Here is a 17,480-nt window from a genome sequence, read left to right as displayed (position 1 = left end):
TGACCTGCTATTTTAAGTAATGCAGTGTATCAGTGCTCAGAACTGCAGTATACTGGAAAATAAGGTGCAGCAGTGATTTTTTATTTATTTCTTTAAAAATGTTTCTTTTGTATTAAAGTCTTTGTGTGTGCAATTGCTCTGTTTCTTAGCAAGCAATCTTTCACTTTCTAATCCAGATCAATGGAATAGAGAATAGGATTTTTTGCCCTGCTTACTGGATCTCAAAATGTGTTTTTATTATTAATAGTATTTTAAGTGTTAGACAAGCTCTTGAGTAACAGAAATATGGAGAAATGATTTACCGTATTTTTCGCACCATAGGGCGCACCGGACCATAGGGCGCACCCAGTTTTTTGGGGGGGAAATAAAGGGGAAAAATTATTTTCCCCCCAGGCGCGGGGCTGGGGCGGGGGAAGCTTCCCCCGACCCCAGCCCCCAAACAGGCAGCTCTCCGCAAGCAGCGGGACCGCTCCCGCTGTTTGCGGAGAGGTCCGCGAAGCCTGGGCGCGCTGATCTCAGCGCGCGCAGGCTTCGGCATGCTAGCAACTCTCCGCAAGCAGCGGGACCGCTCCCGCTGTTTGCGGAGAGGTCCGCGAAGCCTGGGCGCGCTGATCTCAGCGCGCGCAGGCTTCCGCATGCTGGCAACTCTCCGCAAGCAGCGGGACCGCTCCCGCTGTTTGCGGAGAGGTCCGCGAAGCCTGGGCGCGCTGATCTCAGCGCGCGCAGGCTTCGGCATGCTAGCAACTCTCCGCAAGCAGCGGGACCGCTCCCGCTGTTTGCGGAGAGGTCCGCGAAGCCTGGGCGCGCTGATCTCAGCGCGCGCAGGCTTCGGCATGCAGGCAAGTCTCCGCAAGCAGCGGGACCGCTCCCGCTGTTTGCGGAGAGGTCCGCGAAGCCTGGGCGCGCTGATCTCAGCGCGCGCAGGCTTCGGCATGCAGGCAAGTCTCCGCAAGCAGCGGGAGCGCTCCCGCTGCTTGCGGAGAGATCCGCGAAGCCTGGGCGCGCTGAGCTCAGCGCGCGCAGGCTTCGGCATGCTGGCAACTCTCCGCAAGCAGCGGGACCGCTCCCGCTGTTTGCGGAGAGGTCCGCGAAGCCTGGGCGCGCTGATCTCAGCGCGCGCAGGCTTCGGCATGCTGGCAACTCTCCGCAAGCAGCGGGAGCCCAGCGCTGGGCTCCTGCTGCTTGCAGAGAGGTGTGCGAAGCCTGGAGAGCGTGGGGGGTCTGTGCGCACCGACCCCTCTCACTCTCCAGGCTTCAGCGAAAGCCTGCATTCACACCATAGGACGCACACACATTTCCCCTTCATTTTTGGAGGGGGAAAAGTGCGTCCTATGGTGCGAAAAATACGGTAGTTCCACCTCTTCAGTGTTCCCTTTCTCCAAAGATTAGTTGCCCCAAGACAGTTTGATGGTACTGGTGAGTAGACCTCCAGACTGGGAAAGATTAATCATCGATCACAGGGATGTGGAATCATTTTCACCTGAAGGCTACATTACCCAAGTGAAAAGCTGTCAGGGGTCAAATATCAGCACTGGGGCAAGATCTGCATACAAATGTATCTTAACTCTAAGGCTGGAGGAGAAATTCACATCTAAAGGTATACTTACTAACTCACTTTCCACAACAAAACCCAAACTGAAACACAAACCACTCTTCAAAACTTGCATTTCTCTGAACTTTGCAGTGCAGTTGTCCAGGCAAGTAAAGTGCAGAATAATGCATATACTGGAATAAACTCCACTGATTTCACATGTACAGTAATGGGATCTGAACCATGAGTTGTCAACCATGAGAACAGAATGCTGGGCTGATTAAACCTTTGGTTTAATCCATCAGGGCTCTTCTTATATTCTTAAGATGTTTTCTCAGTCCTGATTGTCAATCATCTCCACCACAACCCAGCTTGTTCTTCTTACATCTCTCTGGATCAAAGCTCAGAAGTGATCCCACCCAATCACAATCACACAGTGAGCAGAATGAGGTCACAGAACCAATCATATTTGATTAAACAATGACATAACTGAGAGCGAGCAACTCAGTAGAACCTTTTCATAAGTAGTACCCCCCCAAGTGACCTTTTTTCAGAATGGAAAAAAATGTTTGGGAAAATTGTTAGTATTTTCAGTGGAGCTCTTGTCTTAGGGCAGTTGTGTATGTAGAAAGCAACCTAAGAGATTTATTGGCTTATTTTCTTGTATATAGTAACAATTGTTTCTTCACTTCTCATGAATCCTTAAAGAAAACCATGGACAAATCAGAAAAGGTTGCTTTAAAAATTAATTAAAGGTGTAAATAAAACAAAAACCATTCAACATAATTTATACTCTACAACAGCACAGTTGTGAATATGTTCTGTGCTGGGCTTATAATGCCTCACTACTGTGGCAATGCATATATTGCCAATACCACCTTAAGCCTTCTTTTCACTGAATTTTAGTCTCAAGATAGTTCGTAAAATGTACGATGTGTCTTAGGGCCAGCAACTGCCAGAAAGCAAAGGAAGAAAATAAAAAACTGTGAATTCTAATTAAAATGCACAAAAGTGCTGAATACTGAAGAAACAATGCTCTGTGCTTTTGGGGAGAGACATGATAAATGTTTGCACAGCTAAAAGTCAGAAATTCATAGAAAATAGAACTTGGCAGTGGAGCATAGTCATGTGAATATGAAGTTTTGCAGAATGACAGCTTCTCAGTTACTGCAAAGGCAAGCATCCTAGTTCAATCATATTGTGCTGCATATCATGGGGCTTTTGTGCATGCAGGACAGCTGTCCCAGACACGACCATTCCTGGACTGGGAAAGCTTGGCCACAGTAGTTCTTGGAAAGACTCTCCTCCTGGAAGAGAGGGGAGTGGTTGTGGGCGGGAGCCCGAGCTCCGCCTCTAGCAGGGGCGTTAGCCCCCTGCCTCCCACTCACCTGGCTGGCGCCCACGCCCATCGGCAGGCACCCAACCAGGTGCCTCCGAGGGGGCGTGTGCAGCAGCCTAAATACTGCGGCGCCAGCCCCTCCTCGGCCTCATTCTTCGTCATCCATGCACTCTTCATTGTGCATGCAGGACAGCTGTCCCAGACACGACCATTCCTGGACTGGGAAAGCTTGGCCACAGTAGTTCTTGGAATTGTAACTTCTGGATTGGAATTACTGCAATGTGCTGTATGTGGGGCTCCCTTGTGTTTCAAGTATATGATACTTGCACTTGATCCAGAAACTGCAGTTAGTGCAGAATGCTGTACCATGATTGCTGACAGGTGTGAGATGCCATCAGCATGTAACACTTCTGCTCAGAGACCAGCACTGGTTACCTATTTGCTACCAGGCCAAGTTCAAGGTCTTACTGTTATTACAGAAATCCCTTAACAGTGTGGGATCAGATGGTTTGCATGATCACTTTACTCCATACAGTGGTACCTCGGGTTACAGACGCTTCAGGTTACAGACACCATTAACCCAGAAATAGTACCTCGGGTTAAGAACTTTGCTTCAGGATGAGAACAGAAATCGCACGGCGGTGATGTGGCGGCAGCAGGAGGCCCCATTAGCTAAAGGGGTACCTCAGGTTAAGAACAGTTTCAGGTTAAGAATGGACCTCCAGAACGAATTAAGTTCTTAACCCGAGGTACCACTGTATATGCCCACTCAATTGCTTTGATCTGCGGAACTGGGGGAGGGTTGGAGGAATGGAAAGGAAGGAATACAATGTAAAGAATAATAATAATGGATCCACTGTGCTTATCTGCATGCACAAGGTTTTGAACATGTGCAAACTAGGATGATGCAGATGGCGCAGGAAGGCTGTTATCCATCTCTGATCTCAGCACTCTTGGGGATATTTGCTTCTGCACTCATAGCGAAATGGTTATCTGCTTCTTAACACAGGTGCCAAAGGCTACCTGCCATTTATCTCTGTGTCTCTTTTCTGCACCTTCACATGCAGAGCTACTCAGGTGCATACTTCTTAGTGTGTGAGCATTTCTGGATCATCCTGAGATGTGTAACAAAACAACACAATAATGATTGATTTGCAGTGAGCTTAACCAACTTCCCTTCAGTTGAATTTTTTAAAAAAGTCTTTTAAACCAATGGTGTTATTAAGGTTCTTTAAAACTTCTATCTCTAATTGTATTGCAAGTTTTTTTAAAGAATTGTTTGCATTTTGCAGCAGATAGCAACTTTTCTTCTCTCTTGTAACTAGTGAAATGATACAGACTACATGATAAGATGGCTTCGTAAGCTGAGAGAAGCCATTATCTATGGTACATTAAGGATTAATCGACCAGAAATGCAGGATATTACACTGGACACAGCTGATGCCAGGTGTTATTTTGTTTGCAGAAAAATCTATATTTCATAAAGAACATAAATAACAGATGGCTTCAAAAATCTATGACAGGCTATGAAGAAGAATATAATAGGTTTAGTGTAGTCAAGAAGATTGATGTTTAAAATTCATGGCTCTCAGCATTTTATTTGTTGAACCATTAAAGAAATAAAATAGAAATAGCAATGCACCTGACCTATTTGTTCTGGAAATTTTAAACGTAGTCATATGTATAACATATAGCATCACTTAAGTTTATGTAGCTTTTCAGAATGTACCATGAACTCGATGTTTGCATAAATTAATGCCAGGGCAGTTGTATGAAGAACTAATAAATAATGAACAAGTGCTACGACAATAACAACAACAATATTAATTATTACCAGTGCTTTTTTCCCCCTTAAAAATGTTTAGGGGTACATACTCTCATTTTGACTCAAGAAAATCACCATTTTATAGTTCAAATTGGGGAAAATAAATACAGTAAATGGACAAAAGTACAAAGATTCACAAAATGTTTAGAGGTATGCGTACCCCCAGGAAAAAAGCACTGATTATTACAATCCTTATTTTCACTGCGGTGTAATGATTAGGGTTTCGGATTAAGGCTTGGGAGACCAGACTTCACCCCCCCCCCACTCAACCATGAAGCTCAGTTGGTTCCTTAAGGCTAGTCACTATCTCTCAACCCAGCCTACTTCACACAGTTTTTTGTGATGGTAAAATGGAGAGAGAGAGAACCATGCATGCCACTTTGAGCTCCTTGGACAATAAGGTAGTATTTAAATGTAAGAAATAAAATGAAATGAAATTACACACACATAAACACACACACATTTTATAAAGTTGTGATGCCTTACTACTACTACTACTACTACTAATAATAATAATAATAATAATAATAATAATTTATTATTTGTACCCCGCCCATCTGGCTGGGCTTCCCCAGCCACTCTGGGCGGATTCCAAAAACAATATTAAAATCCTCTAATACATTAAACATTAAAAGCTTCCCTAAATAGGGCTGCCTTCAGATGTCTTCTAAAAGTCTGGTAGTTGTTGTTCTCTTTGACATCTGGTGGGAGGACGTTCCACAGGGCGGGCGCCACTACCAAGAAGGCCCTCTGCCTGGTTCCCTGTAACTTGGCTTCTCGCAGTGAGGGAACCGCCAGAAGGCCCTCAGCGCTGGATCTCAGTGTCCGGGCAGAACGATGGGGGTGGAGACGCTCCTTTAGGTATACTGGGCCGAGGCCATTTAGGGCTTTAAAGGTCAGCACCAACACTTTGAATTGTGCTCGGAAACGTACTGGGAGCCACTTACATTTTGGATGTATTTTCACCACTTACATTTTGGATGTATTTTCTGTGCCCTATCTTGCAGGAGATCAATGATGCAGATGTGCAGGAGCTGGTGAGGAAGTCCATTGGGAGATTAACGATTATTCGTCAGAGCTTTCCTGTGCCACATAACATCAGCCAGCGTTGCTTTCGTGGGAACCACCGAATATCTTCATCACTGTGTGATCCTAAAGACCCTTTCTCCCAAAATATGGAGGTACTCTCAAATCTTACAAGTTTGTTGCCCAGCAAGCTCTTTTGACCATCCCATATTTTTTCTTTTAAAAATGTGTTGGCTTTTCCCCTTTGCTGGTGGTGTTGCTGTGAGGGCTGCCTGTTTTGATGGAAAGGATACTCCTTGTGTTTGTCTACATATTATTGATTCAGAGTTTGTGCATTTTTTTAGAGGAAGCTCTGAGCATCAACAGTATTTCTTCTGTGAGTTTGATATTATTTCTCAGATTTCCAAATGTGCCCCCAAGCCCCTAAAGGTTTTTGAATTGTATTCTTTTAGGCTTGTATAGGACATACACACACACACACACACACACACACACACACAGAAAGAGAGCACACTTGTGGTCCATGATACAAATAGACCTGAATGTTCTGAAGATCACCACTTTTTAAAGGAACTGCTTATCTCCTCATTGGTTACAAAGATCTTACCTCAAGCCAGACTTTTTAAGCATAGTTCTAATGTTGGGCTTTTCCATTTGAATTTTCTCACCGTCTCTGCTTGCAGATGAGGGAATGGTCTATAGCTGTCATTGAATGAATGAATATATACTTGATAATGACCACAGGCAATCATGGAGGGATTTTTTTAAAAAAATCTAATCAATAATGATCAAGTCTGAATCAACTGATTCCCCCTATCACTTATGCCATTGTTTAAAAAATGGTCTTTTTTAGTTGTTGCCCTGTTATTAATGCTGCTTATATTTTGTTTTGCAACTGTTTTAATGCCCTGTTCTCGTGGTTATCAGACCATAAGTTATTTTGAAGAATTGCTTTTGAAAACCTGAACATAAATATCTAAAATAAATAATAAAATAATTTAAGCAGTAAAATAAAATTGAATACTGTTGAGTCAGGTGATTTTCAAGTTATGACACCTAATGTTGCTATATATCAGGGTAGGAAACAGGATATAGCTTTACAGGCCAACTTTGACAGAAGGCAGGGGCCACCACCTGTCAATCACTTGCCTAATTTTTTTTGGATTTCAGACACACATATATGACAGCCTTGTATGTTAGGTCACCTCTACAACATGGGAACCTCTAGAAGTTATAGACTACAACTCCCATCAACCTGTCATTGACCACGTCGGCTGCAACTGATAGGAATTGTAGCCCACAACTTCTAGAGAGTGTCATATGGCTACCCTTGCATTGGGTACATCATTTCACCCAGAATCAGAAAACAAATAGGATAAAAGTAATTAAAAATGGAAAGTTCTGCCAGTAGGTACAAGCTAAGTCTGTCCCTGGGAAATGAATATAACCAACAATATAGTATGTAGTGGATAAGAACTTGTGACTGAAGGCCACAAATTCACAGCATATTCCTGACAAGTATTTTAGCATATTTCCCATGCATATTTTTCACCAGTTTCATTGCTTGAAATCAAAGGGATTGGAAGAGCCTGCTGAAGAGCAGAGGATATTAAATCAGTTAAATGTCTCAAAAATTTGGTTAGATTTTTTTATGACTATGCCATGAAGAAAAATATGTATTAGGAAACTAATCCATGTCTGCCTGCATGTTAATCTCTTTAATCCTGTTTTTGATTATCCTCTTTGCCAGATCTGCAGGGCTAGCTTTCATTTCATCAGTGTTCAGTTCATATTTGACACAACCCCATCACATTTCTTTGCCCAACTGCTCTATGTCCCTTTTGACATTTGTTACAGAGAATATTTCTTTGGTGGCTTTTGATTGGTCATTTGCTGCACTTTCAGTCAATAAGAGTCGGGAGCTCCATGTAATCAAGATTTGAGAAAGTTGGCACCAGCATAGCTGTAAGAACACAGCATGGAGTGTGTAGTTGTGTTCTCTAATTTGATGGGTTACACCAGGCTCCTTTTATCCCCATACAAGAATTGCAGGAGGGGGGAAATCTTCCTATCATTTTTCTTAAAAATGCTGGCATATACAAGCTTCTTCCTCTGAATCATGCAAAGCTTATCACAGCATTTATTTTGAAAGCTTTGAAGCTCGCCATTTCCAAATGGCCTCTTCAGGGTAGGTGTCTGTGCAAAACTGAGTACAGTGGTACCTCGGGTTAAGAACTTAATTCGTTCCGGAGGTCTGTTCTTAATCCGAAACCGTTCTTAACCTGAGGCGTGCTTTCACTAATGGGGCCTCCCGCTGCCGCCACACCGCCGGCACGTGACTTCTGCTCGCATCCCGGGGCAAAGTTCACTACCAGGAGCATCTACTTCCAGGTTAGCGGAGCTCATTACCTGAAGCGTTCATAAGGAGGACAGTATGTAACCTGAGGTTCCACTGTACATAAATGTTCAATTCTTAATCTGTGATCTATCTATTGCTAACCTTTCATGAAGTCTGGACCTTCTGGCTAGCCTTGATTTCAACTTTAATAAAATTTAGGGAGAGGTGTTCTCTTCAGACTCACAATTCCATACCACACCAAACACAGCTAACAATCAGCAATTAAAGGTGAAACATACTAGAAACCTTGTAAATCTCACTTGAGACTCTTAATTCTCTTTTCAAATGAGCTAAAACTTGATTCCCATTCTATAATTCAAATCCCGTGCCTTTTGAGGTAAGGGACTCTGACAAGATAGCAGGTATTTCTGATAAATGTTCTTCCCATGTTCCTCTAGATCAGCCTTCCCCAACCTGCTGCCCTCCAGATGCTGTTGGACTATAACTCCTGTAAATCACTTAAATGTTTTACTACAATCAAGTGGTATTTACATTTTGTTGAATAAATACAACAAATAAATCCCGGACACTGTGTGCAATAATCAGCAATGTTGGGAGTTGCAAAGCAACATCTGGGGGAGCACCAGTATGGAGAAGACTGCCATGAACTGATGCTTTCAGACCAGACATGGGAAGGTGATTACACAGTGTAAACATTTGAACAAAACAATTTTGCTCTGATTGTTCAGTCAGTTTTAAGAACCAGCAAGGCCATGAGGTAGACCTTATTGCTTTCCTGCTGCACACTCACCAGACAGACCCTGGGGTGAGGCATGCGCCTCCTATGTGGGTTATAGCAGCAATGGAAGTCTCGCCACCAGAGGTGGATTTAGGGCAGTGCAAGTGATGTCGTTACATCGGGTGTGCAGCTGAGGAGGGCATCTTCTGGCTTTGGGAAGGAGGTATAAGTGCTCTGATGGGGTCCTAGAGCCCTCCTTCCTCCTTTCCAAAGCTGGGCAAGTGCTTACCAGGCCTTGCGAAGGAGATTGGGGGAATCTAGGACCCTACCAGAGCCCTGCGCCTCCTTCCCAAAGCATGGCTTAAAATGGAGCAATGAGGGCTGGGAGGAGGGCATGAAATGGCCTCACACAGGGCAGCATATTACCAATGTCTGCCCCTACCTCCACTTCTCATGTGCCAGAAGAACATTGTATACCCTAAGCTATCAATTTGCAGGTCCTGATTGGGATATGGACTCAGTTAAACTTGTGAGTTCATTTTAATTTCTGCTTTCCTTTGTGAACTCTTGCATGTTTGAGTATGATTTTTAAAATACCATGGTAAAGCATTTGATTTCAGGAAACCAAGTGGTCTTTACTACATGGACTATAAATGTGCACTATTATTTAGGCTGCTTGGAACTGGCTCTCCATATTCCTAGTGTGCTACCTTACTGCCTGTCACCAGTCATTTTCTGTTCCACATGGTTTCCTCCAGTCCTTGCCCAGGGTGCCTCTGGCCTGCAGTCAGGCTGGGACAGTATTTTTCAAATCAAAATAAGTACAGTAACTCTGTACCTGTACTTCATACCACATCTACTTCCTTCCATTCTTTGCTGCTCTCTGTGCCATTCCCCCCTCTCCTCCAGATTATGCTTTTTGAGCACCCTAAGATTGACCATATACATGCTTCTCCTTCCTCCTGAATTTTCTCAAAAATCAAATATTAAAAACTTTATAGTTTTGGTTCTTAGCAAGGTCATTATTGGTCATGCCATCATTCCCCTCCTGCCCTCATTCCCCCTCAGCAGAACACTGCGGCTTCTGAGAAATGTGCATTAAATCAGTGCCTTCAGTTGAATTATACAGGCGTTAAGAAACCTGTTTTGATTAGGTGTGAGAGCAATAAATATATGAAGCAATCTTTCAATGATCACCATATAGCGTGTTCTGGGGTTACCGTGATTAACAGAGCGTTCTTCTGAGGTCACAGGAAAAGAGTTTGGAGATGCAGAAATTAACTTGGATATGAATTATTGGTGACTGAAAATGCCATAAGTACTCACCTGAACTATTGGTAAAGGCTTAAAATATCTGTTTAATGTCTGCTGATCACTGTTCTCTAGAGTCCTATTAACAGTTGATAGATGCACTGCAAAATTGCTCCTAAATTAACAAGTATATACATCAATACAAACTGTGATGGTGTTTCAGTATTCCTGCTGTACAAAGTTAAGACACTACATTTAAAAGGAAAAGGGGGAAAAAGTCAATTTGTTTGGAAATGATGGTGATGGAAGCTGATGTCATTTATATGCCAAGCGCAGTCTTATTGCCTTTATGTGTCAATTAGAGCCTTATTGTCTTTGCTTCCTGGAAGTTTTAAACGTTTTTCAAGCCCTGATTTAAGGGATTTATTGCCAAGCCTTCCAAAGACAGATGCCAAAGCTAATTCATATCAAAGCAGGTATTTCAATTGCTCAGGCCATATTTATGACCTTCCAGCGACAGGTGAGAGGAGCATATGTTAAAAGAGGAAAAAATTCAAATAAATTAAATTGTCAGCTTTAAAATTAATTAAATTATTGCTTTAACCAAAGGAGTGTTAATTTTTCCATGTTTAAATAATAGTATTACAAAGTGGCCATTAAAGTGAGGGTAAAGATAGACAACTGGCAACTGAGAGGCAGCTGCATTATGGACTTGATCTTACTTGTGTGAATCCCTATCACAAAGAGCCAGTCCTCAGGCCTGTACCATGGCAGATGAACTGGTAGAATTCATGAATTATTTTATTTACTAGTTTTAATTTTTTTAACTTACTATATTTATAGCCCACCTTTCTTCAAAGGAGCTTAAGACGCAATAGATAATTATCCCCCTCCATTTTATCCTCATTGCAACTCTGTGAGGTATTTTAAGCTGACAAATAATGACTGTCCCAAGGTCAGCAAATGAGCTTCAGGGGTGAATAGGGAGTTGAACCTTGGGCTCTCTGGTACAAGTCTAACACTCTTAAGTACTTACATAGATATGACTTAGACACCATCTGCACTATATATTTAATGTAGCATCACACTACTTTAAACAGTCATGACTTCCCTCGAAGAATCCTGGAGGCGCTAGTCGGTTAAGGCAGAACCCTATTCCCCTCACAGAACTACAATTTGCAGAATGATCAATCCCTCTTCCCATGGAACTCTGGGAATTGTGTTTTTGTGAGGGGAACAGCATTCTCCTAACAACTCTCAGCGTCCTTAACCAACTACAGTACCCAGGAATAAGGGAATATGAAATAAAGAGTGGTGGTGTGCCAAAATTTTCTCCCACTTTTTTTCCCCCTGACCACCCTTCATCATTTAATGAGAAAAGAAATTGCATTTGAAAATTATCATAGGAGAGAGAATATTTTGGTGAGATTCACATGGGTGAATCTGGCTTTTGCTGTGCTTACCTCACTTTTGAGGAGGCCCAAGAGCACTTGTGTCTGTTCTTTCATTTGTTCTCTGCAGCCTTCCCAGGTGCCCACCCTTCAATTAAAGCCCAGGGGAAGACTCTTCCCATGAGACTTTTCTAGATTAGGAAGTACAGGCAATGGAGGAGACTGCAGAATGCTGGAAAAATGTTTACTGTAAGGAAAAACACATCACTCTCAACCACCTAATAACAGCAAGCTCAAAACTCAACCCCTCAGAAATTCTAAAGTATCATGGGTATGAAGAAGAACAACAACAACTGAGACCTCTTTCACAAGGGAAGAACACTTAAGAGAAATCAGGAGACAGATTCTGGCACAGCATTAAACTAGAGGATTTCCAACAGTGCATTGGAACATGTTTATGCTGAAAAATACAAGCTGAATTAACTCATATGCAGCCTCCTAGACTCAGCCAATTTCCAAGCTGTGAGGCTGCATTTAAGCTACTGACTGCCTGAGTGGTGACAGCTGGGACAAGCCACAGATGAATTCTGCCTGCATGTGTGTGCTAGCTGCTCACAATTCATTTGTTAATAATAATAATAAATCTCTTTGACAGATTACCAACCTCTACATATATGATACTGTGCTTTTGCTGGCGAACGCTTTCCATAAGAAGCTGGAGGATCGGAAGTGGCACAGCATGGCTAGCTTGACGTGCATTAGGAAGAACTCAAAACCATGGCAAGGAGGGAGGTCCATGTTGGATACCATCAAGAAGGTACTTCAGATCCTGCCCTTCTTTGCCTTAAAAAAATTGTTTTTCCTATTTGTTGCTATCACATTTTGGTAAACTGTGTATTCTTCCCCCTCCCACAGCTTTGTTCATACAGACATGGAAAGCTTAATTCATAACTCTTGACACATCCGCTTCTGGGCTTCTAGTGGGTTCATTTTGTTTCCTAAATTGTTGATTTATTTTTTAAAAAACCACATTCTGTTTGTTGCTCTTCCCTACATTTTGCAGCACTCTGTAATCTGAATTTGGAATATGAGTGTGTCACATCAAGGATCTGTCCAAGCCCTCCTTCCCCCTCAAGAGCTTTGATACTTTTGTGGATTCTCAAGACCATGATTTTCACTAAGCACTTACAGAGATTATGTGGAAACTTGATTTCCATCAAGTGCTGGCCCTTCTTGTGAATGGGTGTTCCAACACCTATATCCTGGGGAAAGTATTTGCCTGTGGGGCGTTTAGTACTACATGAATAGCAGAAGCAGCTGGTTGTCCACATCAGCCATATGGTTGTGGACTTGTTAGGCCTGCAGAGATTTTAAAGCACAGAAATGCTCGTGTTATTTTTTGAGAGGCAGGAACCAACAAGTCATTATGACATGCAAGATAACAGTGTTTTATTCCAGGTTAATCAATTTGACTTTCACTAATCCCACCTCCACCAGTAAACAAGCACTGAAATGGTGGGCGGATCACTCGCCTTTTTTCTAGACAGATACCCATCCTAATCAGAAACACTTAATAATTGTTCATACAACTGTATACAGGAGCTGCTTCAGATACTTAGAAATGTGTTTTGAACTCTTTCTACTTTTATGGTGAAGAAACTTTCTCCTGTCACATCCATACCACACCTTTAAAGCACATGGTTTCCCCCAGAGAATCCTGGGACCTTTAGTTCACCCCCTCACAGACCTACAATTCACAGCATTCTTAGTAAACTACAGTTCCCAAGAGCCATGTGCTTTAGGTGTGCCTTAAGGATGCTGGAGCAGTGGTTGCCATTGTGGTGCCCTCCACATGTTGTTGAATTACAACTCCTGTCATCCCTGACCGTTGGCTATGTTGGCAGGAGCTGACCAGGTTTTGTCCAGCAACAACTGGAGGGCACCACCCTGGCTATCCTTAGCATGGGACACCCTTAAATTGACACCAAGTCTGTGCTCTTTGGTAACACTAGGCAGGGGGAGACAGTCTGAGAGAGCTTGTCTAAGAAAGGAATGAGCTGAGAGGGAAAGTCTCAGCAGGACTCTTTTGAAGCCGGGTGTCAGAGTGGAAGGAGCCAGCAGGACTGGGAATATCCTGCTGCTTGGTAGTAAGGACAACCTCTGACTCCTCTCTGTCTGAGTCTGTGCTCACACTGTGACTCTCAGCCTCTAACTCTGTCCTGGAAGGCCCTCCTTCTTCTGACCCCCCTTGATCACTCATACTTCCTGCTTCTAGCACCTCCCAGCTCGTCCCTTCCCCAGGTTGCTCTTCAGTGTCCCACCACCATGATGCAGGGTGTAAGACACCATCTTCTGTGTCCTCCCTGGGGTCTATTGGGCAAGCGGCACCCACCACCCTTCCTCATCCAGCCCATGCCTGACACTTGTGTGGATACATCTAAAAGTCTGGGAGTAAGAGGAGTTAGCTATTGGCTACATCAGGAATAACCACGGGGGTCAACTAACCGGCCCCCGAGCCACCCCCGAACCGAGCCACCTGCTCAGCGAGTCCCCGCGTGCTACACTAAACTGGCACAGCACGGCATGGGGACTCGCTTCTGTTGTGCCGGAAATCACATCTCTGCAGATGCAGGCGCCGGAAATTGTGGGTGCACACACTCATGTTCGCACGCAATCCGGCCTACAGAGGCATCTCTGCTGGAGTGAACCGGCCCAGGCGAGGTAAACCTTGCTGACCCCTGGGCTACATTCTGTCTGTTTTAAATGCTTTCTTTCTTTCTTTCTTTCTTTCTTTCTTTCTTTCTTTCTTTCTTTCTTTCTTTCTTTCTTTCTGTCAGTGGAACATCAACCCACTTGCACGCATGATAATTTTGCACTCCAGAGTTTATGAAATCCTTTGCCCTGTCAGCCTGGCTAACATTTCCAGTTTGTCTCCTGCTATGTTCTGCCATTTTAAAAGAGGATAATTAATAAAACAAACAAACAAATAAACTCCTCCTTTCACCTTGCAGCAGTCACTCAGAGTAATGATTAATTTGTCTGAGGCAATTCTCCCTTGCCACGCAAAGAGAAATAGCTAGCCAGATACAATGTGAAAGCAGCACCAAATAAGGGCCAGACAAAATGAAAACAACAACACCTTTTTGTATCTGAAGGATGTAGTGAAATCTCTTCAGAACAATTCAAAAGGTATGGAGATTTCAGAACTTACAGATTTACAGTGTTTTCATTTCCCTTCAGACATATTTAAAATGTGTGTTGTTTTTTTAAGGGCAGGATCTAGAAACCAGCCACAGAATCACAATTTTATAATATGGGATTACAAGTATGAGCTGCAGTATATACCTGACAAAACTACAGAGATATTATTTGACTCATCTCAGACTTGCACTTGATTGTTCTCACAGTATGAAACTTTTTCTATGGTCTACACCAGGCACCCCCAACCTGCGGCCCTCCAGATGTTTTGGCCTACAACTCCCATGATCCCTAGCTAACAGGACCAGTGGTCAGGGATGATGGGAATCGTAGTCCAAAACATCTGGAGGGCTGAAGGTTGGGGGTGCCTGGTCTACACTGACAATTAAAAAAACACATATAATTATAAATACCATGAGAAGTCAACAATGCATATAGTTATTTCATACTCCTTTCCCTTGATCATATTATGATTTGTGGGCTGATTCTCATTGGGTAGTAGCAGGTAGATCCTACCTGTCCTCAGTTGGCAAATTTTGAGGTGCTGTTACAACTACAAAGCGTCAATTATTTTGTCTATAATTATGTTTTATCTTTGTTTAATATTACATTTATATCCCACCTTTCCTTCAAGAAGCTCAAAGGGGTGTACATTTCCCCCCCCCATCTCTGTTTTACCATCACAACAATTCCTGTGAGGTCGGTCAGGCTTGAGAGACTGAGTGGCCCAAGGTCACCAAGTAAGCTTCCTGACTAAGTGGGGAGTTGAATCCTGTTTCTCCCTCCAACCCCCTTGCTGCACTGACTGTCTTTTAACAAACCTGAGGTTTCTATTTGGATTGTCTGTCCCAAACACCAAAATGCCTTAGGATATCTATGATGGTAGCCCCTAAGCAAGTGCATTTGGAAGAGCAGGCTCTTGTTGCATTTGTTCTTTGTGGATTTCAATATGAACTGACCTGCTTTGTGCCTCTTAGAGTAATTTGTACATAGCTTTCTTTTGGACTTCACACTTCTCTGAATTTTGCAATGTACTTGGCTCAAACAAAAACTATTAAAATGTATTTAAAATATGCATATTTTTAGATAAATGTTTTTGGAGTGTGTCTTTTGAGAGAAGTACATTTAGAAATGCATTCAAATATATGCATTCAAATGCACACACATCTTAAAAAGCAGAGACATCACCTTGCCAACAAAGGTCCGTATAATTAAAGCTATGGTTTTCCCAGAAGTGATGTATGGAAGTGGGAGCTGGACCATAAAGAAGGCTGATCGCCAAAGAATTGTTGCTTTTGAATTATGGTGCTGGAGGAGACTCTTGAGAGTCCCATGGACTGCAAGAAGATCAAACCTATCCATTCTTAAGGAAATCAGCCCTGAGTGCTCACTGAAAGGACAGATCATGAAGCTGAGGCTCCAAGACTTTGGCCACCTCATGAGAAGAGAACACTCCCTGGAAAAGACCCTGATGTTGGGAAAGATTGAGGGCAGAAGGAGAAGGGGACGACAGAGGACAAGCTGGTTGGACAGTGTTTTCAAAGCTACCAGCATGAGTTTGACCAAACTGCGGGAGGCAGTGGAAGACAGGAGTGCCTGGCGTGCTCTGGTCCATGGGGTCACGAAGAGTCAGACATGACTAAACGACTAAACAACAACAACACAAACACACACACTTATTTAAATGTAGGTTTTCATGCAGATTTTTTAAAATTAAATTAATGTGAAGAGGGGATAGAACAGACTTATGAATGAATGAACGTGAGTGACATGGACCAGAAATGGACTGATCTATCTCTACTTTGAACCAGAACACTTCAATTACCACCTTCTTCCCCATGCCCCAGGATGCCTATTCTTTATAAAGAGAATCTCTTATTCCTCTCCTAAGACAAATTTCCCCGCTTGCCTTTCCACAGGAAAAAGTGCTCAGGTGATGAACAGTTTTGAAGTTCTGGAAGGCTAACTAGGTCTCACCACACAAATATTAAAAGCACAGATGCTTTCCCCACCCTTAGTATCTGGCAAGGCTCTCCCATTCTTTGGCTCCTCCAGTCACTCTTGGCAGACCATCTGTCTATTGAAGGATTTCAGACTTCTTTTAAGCCATTGTATTCGCTACTCCCAGAGAAGCAAAATAATAGCCACACACTTTTATACTTCTCTTTTTCTGTGCCCAGAACGCAGGTTACATCAAGCAGAATTCAATTAGGATGAGAAATAAATTGATTTTTTCATAAGGGCAGCATAATCCAAATAATTCCCCCAACTGACAATATTAGATATGAAATTTGCAGAATATTATATGTTGTTCTAATGTGTGTGTGAATCACTTCAAAGAGCCGGGGTGTGGGGGAGAGCGATCTACCTGGAGGGATTTTGCTTCTGAAATAAGCTGCAGCAAAATTGTGCTTGATAGATAAAAGTGGCTCTTAAGGTTAGCTCTCCAAGTGTATAAAACTCCAGGTGGCAGCAGTAACGATTCACACATGTTCTTGGCTAGATTCTGGGCTGAGCTTTGGTTTTGGCTCCTTAGTGGGAATAATCAATTTCTAATTTCTTTTCTGGTTTCAGACTATTACCTCTGGGCTTTTGGTTTTTAATGCTTCTCCTTCAATTTTTAGCTTGTGGAAACCCACAGAGTCTGAACCGCATAAACAATAGCAATTGGGCTTTCTAGAGGTTCAGACATAGCTCTTGTTAATGGTGCTGTGGCTAATTTTCCCTCGGCATTTGACAGATAAAGAGTTTACAGTTTAGACATGACCTTTTTGCCTCTTTGTAAAGCACAGCACATAATGTGTGACTCCAGCTGCTAAATCTTTCTTGTGGTTCTGTGTCC

General features: G+C 42.9%; 1 protein-coding gene across 6 annotated transcripts in view; it reads left to right on the top strand.

Annotated features, from left to right (window-relative positions):
* GRID2 (glutamate ionotropic receptor delta type subunit 2) overlaps positions 1-17,480 on the top strand; it is an 824,474-nt gene that overhangs the window by 523,518 nt on the left and 283,476 nt on the right. For all 6 annotated transcript variants that reach the window (XM_053404060.1, XM_053404061.1, XM_053404066.1 and 3 more), the window contains exons 6-7: positions 5,703-5,876; positions 12,096-12,257. In XM_053404060.1, the coding sequence (XP_053260035.1) occupies positions 5,703-5,876; positions 12,096-12,257 (336 nt within the window). The remainder of the gene's footprint in view (positions 1-5,702; positions 5,877-12,095; positions 12,258-17,480) is intronic.

This window comes from Podarcis raffonei, chromosome 9 (assembly GCF_027172205.1).
Source record: "Podarcis raffonei isolate rPodRaf1 chromosome 9, rPodRaf1.pri, whole genome shotgun sequence".
NCBI classification, from domain to species: Eukaryota; Metazoa; Chordata; class Lepidosauria; order Squamata; family Lacertidae; genus Podarcis; species Podarcis raffonei.
Note: the sequence above shows the minus strand (reverse complement) of the source record. Positions and strands in the feature narration are given on the sequence as shown.